Genomic DNA, 4,186 nt, shown 5'->3' on the forward strand with positions numbered 1-4,186 from the left:
GACTTCCGGGGGGGGGGGGGGGGGGGGGGGGGTCAGAATTTAAAGACTTACATTTTGCCTCAGACAGGTTCTGATTAGGTGACCAGACCAGCATGCCAAGGTTCTCCCTCTCTTGACAACGTCTTGCAAGTTTGGCTTAAGAGAAAACAGAGATACAACAAGTTAAAACCAAAATCAAGTTGTCTTTCCAGTAAGCACTGAAGCAAAAAAATCAAGCCACACAGAGCAGCTGCAAGATTAAACCCTCCTTTTAGACCCAAGGCCTCTGGTTGTTTCTTCTATACACCACCCTTAATACAATGTGACAGATGCAGTATATTTGCCCTCTTTCATGCAGGAAGTGCCCTGTAAAAAGGCATATGTTAGGCCTAAATTAAAAGTTAATTAACATTTCTACTTCAGCATACTCAATTATTTCTCTTCGACCTTGTGGTTAAATGAAGGGAAGGAGCAAGCACTGGGCAGCAAGGCCAAGAGCCCCTCAATGCCCTGGGACCTTCCCTGTGGGACTGGGTCAGGACATCATTGCAGGCCATGCACCTGCTGAACCCTCTGGGATTTGCTGCAAGATTCACTGTCCACACCTGCCTTCCTTTGCAGCAGAGAATTTCTGCACCTTGCAGCACAGAGTCTAACCTCAGTAACACCAGCTTGCCAAGGTCAGAATCTGGCCCCTCTATTTGTGCAATTATCCTACATTAAGTAAGCAATCTGCATCCCCCCCCCCCCTTGTGAAACAAGTCCGTGCTCAACCACTTTAAGGAACTGCTCTTGCATACCATAAAAATTTTTAACTAAAGAATCACAGCTTCACATGGCTTTGAAGCATTTTCCATCAAGTTATGCTCGCCAATACTAAGATATGCTTGTGTACAACGAATTCCAGAGAGCCTGCTGTTTTTTTATCCAAGTGCAGTTCAGATATTGCAAAAGCATTTCCAGAATTAAACATACGAGGAAGGGGAGGGCAAGATGAGGCACAGAAACCTGGGTTTCTTGAGTCAGCATAGAGTTAGATCCATTACAAGGACCAGCAGCACTACACTACGAGAAACTTGCATATCTTGTTACCGACGGGCTTTAGCAGTTCTACTTCTACTACACAACCTTTACAGAGAACTGAAAGTTCAACACATTTATGAATCATGCCAGTGTAATATGCCCTAACCCAAACTATTTACAAATAAGACACAGCCTGCAACAACACAGTAGAATGAGTCGGAAGAAGAGGTCAGGGATGAGAAACTACAGTGAAGAAAGCACCCTTCCAAGAGTACTAAGCACATGAAATCAAGAGTGCATCTAGTTTTGTGCATCATTTGGTGCACAAACAACAATTTAACTGGTACCAAAAAACCTCCTTGGCTGCAGGCCAGGAAGGGTCCTCCAGTTGTCAGGAGGGATCAAAACCTTTGGCAAAGCACACTATGAACTTCAGTATTTTGACCCATTGCCAACTGTATTCATTTATTCATTCATTCATTCCACTGCCTCTGTTTAACTTGATACGAGATGACAAACCCAACGTATACTCTCAGTAACGTTAATTTAAAACCCATTAGCACTATTTTAAAAACAGCAGGGTATGAGTTATGAGCCATTCATTTTATGTGACAGACACTGATTATTTGCACTTCCAAGCATCTGGAAGCATTAGTCTGTGGCATCTCTAAACCTTACCAGACTAACATGAAGAAGTTTTTCTTTCATTAGGTTTTACCATGAAAAATGTTGAGGAATTAAGCCAAATCTCCTTTACACTATCTAGCTCTTTAGGAAATGGGTAACAGCATAATTCCAGCAACATTCAATACTGTGCCTGCTTGAAACCTATGTCTGTGTGAGCAATGTGCTTTTTCAATACTTTCTAGGCAGAAAATAGAGGGGTAAGAAGAAAAGACAGCATCTTCTGCAGGAGAATGATGGGGGGGGGAAGAGAATGGTAATTATATATACACATGTAAAAACATCTGAATTTAGAATTACAAGAGCTAAGCTTTAAACAAAAACAAGACAAAGCAAATAATCTTGCCATCTTGAAATATTTGAGATTAAGAACTTGTGTGAAAACTGCAAATCAAAATTAGGGAGCTAAAGTAAGTATGAGACTACCCTAAAATCACTGGTTCATAGAAGCACTCCATTCTACTATGCATTTCCTTACCCGGGCTCTCCCCTCCACAATCACCACCTCCCTTACAGGCTAGTTTCACAATATTTATGTATACACAAATAGCCACCCTAATCTTGTAGAATGGCATCACCCTTTCAGACAACTGCTAGGCAAGTCTCCAAGCTGTTGATCATCCCTATAAGACAGTGGCCCCACGTTGCACCTCTGACAACCTACCAAAGCCAGCACAGAAAAGAGGTACACAATCTCCTCATACCAGTTACAGCCCTGCCAATCTGCTTCCACTAATCCCTAGATTTTGCAATACAGGTGTACTCAACAGTTTTATGCATCTGCACGGCAGCCAGCAAAGGGCTGAAATTCAAGCCTGAGGAACACATATAGTGGCATATTCTCCTAGGCCTTCCTGGTGTCCACTTAAAGCATTCACAGACATTGATAGCAAGAGGCATTAACTTGGTCCCTCACGTATGTACAGAAGTTGCTTTTTTTTTTTTTTTTTTTTTTTTTTTTTTGCCATTTAAAGCATTTTATTGCCATGACTTAACAGAAGTGTATGGCTTTACAGCACTTTAAAAATGGGTACAGCACTTCAAAATTAACCCTTCTTAAATGAGGCGATAAATTTCAAAGCACTGTATTTTACAACACTTCAGCAACCTACAGTGCTTTAAATAACTTCGGTACACTGGTCAAATTTCTGACCAGTAGAGAAGTGTTACAGAGTGCCTCCTGGCCTGGAAAGCACGGGGAGGCTCAGAGACCTTCCCCGCTCCCCCGCCCCATCTAACAACCACTGCACTTCTGTCAAGTTTAAGAGCACTGCAACTTTATAGTACTATAAAAAGTGCTCTAAATTACAGCACCGTAAACAGCGCATGTAACATGCACTCCTGTACAGACCCCTAATCCGACAACTTGTCCAACCAGGCCAGGGAATTGCAGCCAGTTACTCTTGGACTGAGCCTAGCAACGATTAACTAACTACAGCATCTTCCAGAAAGGTGTCTGCGGACATTATGAGACAGAAAAGCCACCACTCCCTGGGGAGTTTAACCTTGCTTCTCCCTTAATCATTCGTATCACCTACTACCAGTTCCAGTGGGAACCATATTCCAACGGTGTCATGGAGGTGACACCCGTCTTAACTTTGCAGTTCTTAACCTTGTAAAGGTTAGGAATTTAGCCACTCTTCATAACCTCTAAAGGCATGAGCCACCCCTAGGCAATTTCAACCCCTCATTAAATGTTTTTGGACAGCTCAATGCTCCTACACTGGCTCCCTGGCAAGGATTATCCCAGCTACAAAACGTACAAGCTGTATGTTACCAGTTTCAAGGACCCGTATCATTAGTTTGCCTATCCCCACTGGTTAAACACAGCCTGGCTTTTGTTTCATGGCCTTTCTTTCCATGGAAATAAGAGCAGCAGCACAAGGTCAGGGAACTGGGGAGTGGATAGAGGACAAGGCCTAGTATGGAGCTAGGGGGGACAGAGATGAAGCCTCTTTCAAATGGAATCATAGAAAAATGAAAGTTGGAAGGGACCTCAGAAGGTCACCTAGTCCAACAGCCTGCTCAACGGAGGACCATCCCCAACTAAATTATCCCAGCCAAGGCTTTGCCTAGTCAGGTCATAAAAACCTCCAAGGATTGAGATTCCACAACCCCTGGGGGTAGCCTGTTCCAATGCTTTGCTCCCCTCCTCATGAGAAAGTTTTTTCCTAATATCCAACTTAAACTCCACTTGCTGCAATTTGAGACCATTGCTCCTTGTTTTGTCATCTCCCACCACTAAAAACAGTTTAGCTCCATCCTCTTTGAACCACCCTTTAGGTAGCTGAAGGCTGCTATCAAATCCCCCCTCAGTCTTCTTCTGTCTAAATAAGCCCAGGTCCCTCAGCCTCTCCTCACAAGTCAGGTTCCCCAGCCCCCTAACCATTTTCAATGCCCTCTTCTGGGCTCTCTCCAATACATCTACATCCCTTCTGCAGTGAGGCGGCACAAACATCCCTCACTACACACCTCTGCCCATGAATGGCTGGTGCCTCCC

General features: G+C 43.7%; 1 protein-coding gene across 1 annotated transcript in view; it reads right to left on the reverse strand.

The window, feature by feature from the left end:
• Positions 1-155, reverse strand: part of RCOR1 (REST corepressor 1) — a 59,237-nt gene extending 59,082 nt beyond the window's left edge. The window contains exon 1 of the mRNA XM_019518536.1: positions 52-155. Coding sequence (XP_019374081.1) covers positions 52-94 — 43 coding nt within the window. The 5' untranslated portion in view covers positions 95-155. The remainder of the gene's footprint in view (positions 1-51) is intronic.
• Between the last annotated feature and the right edge of the window lie 4,031 nt (positions 156-4,186).

This window comes from Gavialis gangeticus, unplaced genomic scaffold (genome assembly GCF_001723915.1).
Source record: "Gavialis gangeticus isolate Ggan-Ray unplaced genomic scaffold, GavGan_comp1, whole genome shotgun sequence".
NCBI classification, from domain to species: domain Eukaryota; kingdom Metazoa; phylum Chordata; order Crocodylia; family Gavialidae; genus Gavialis; species Gavialis gangeticus.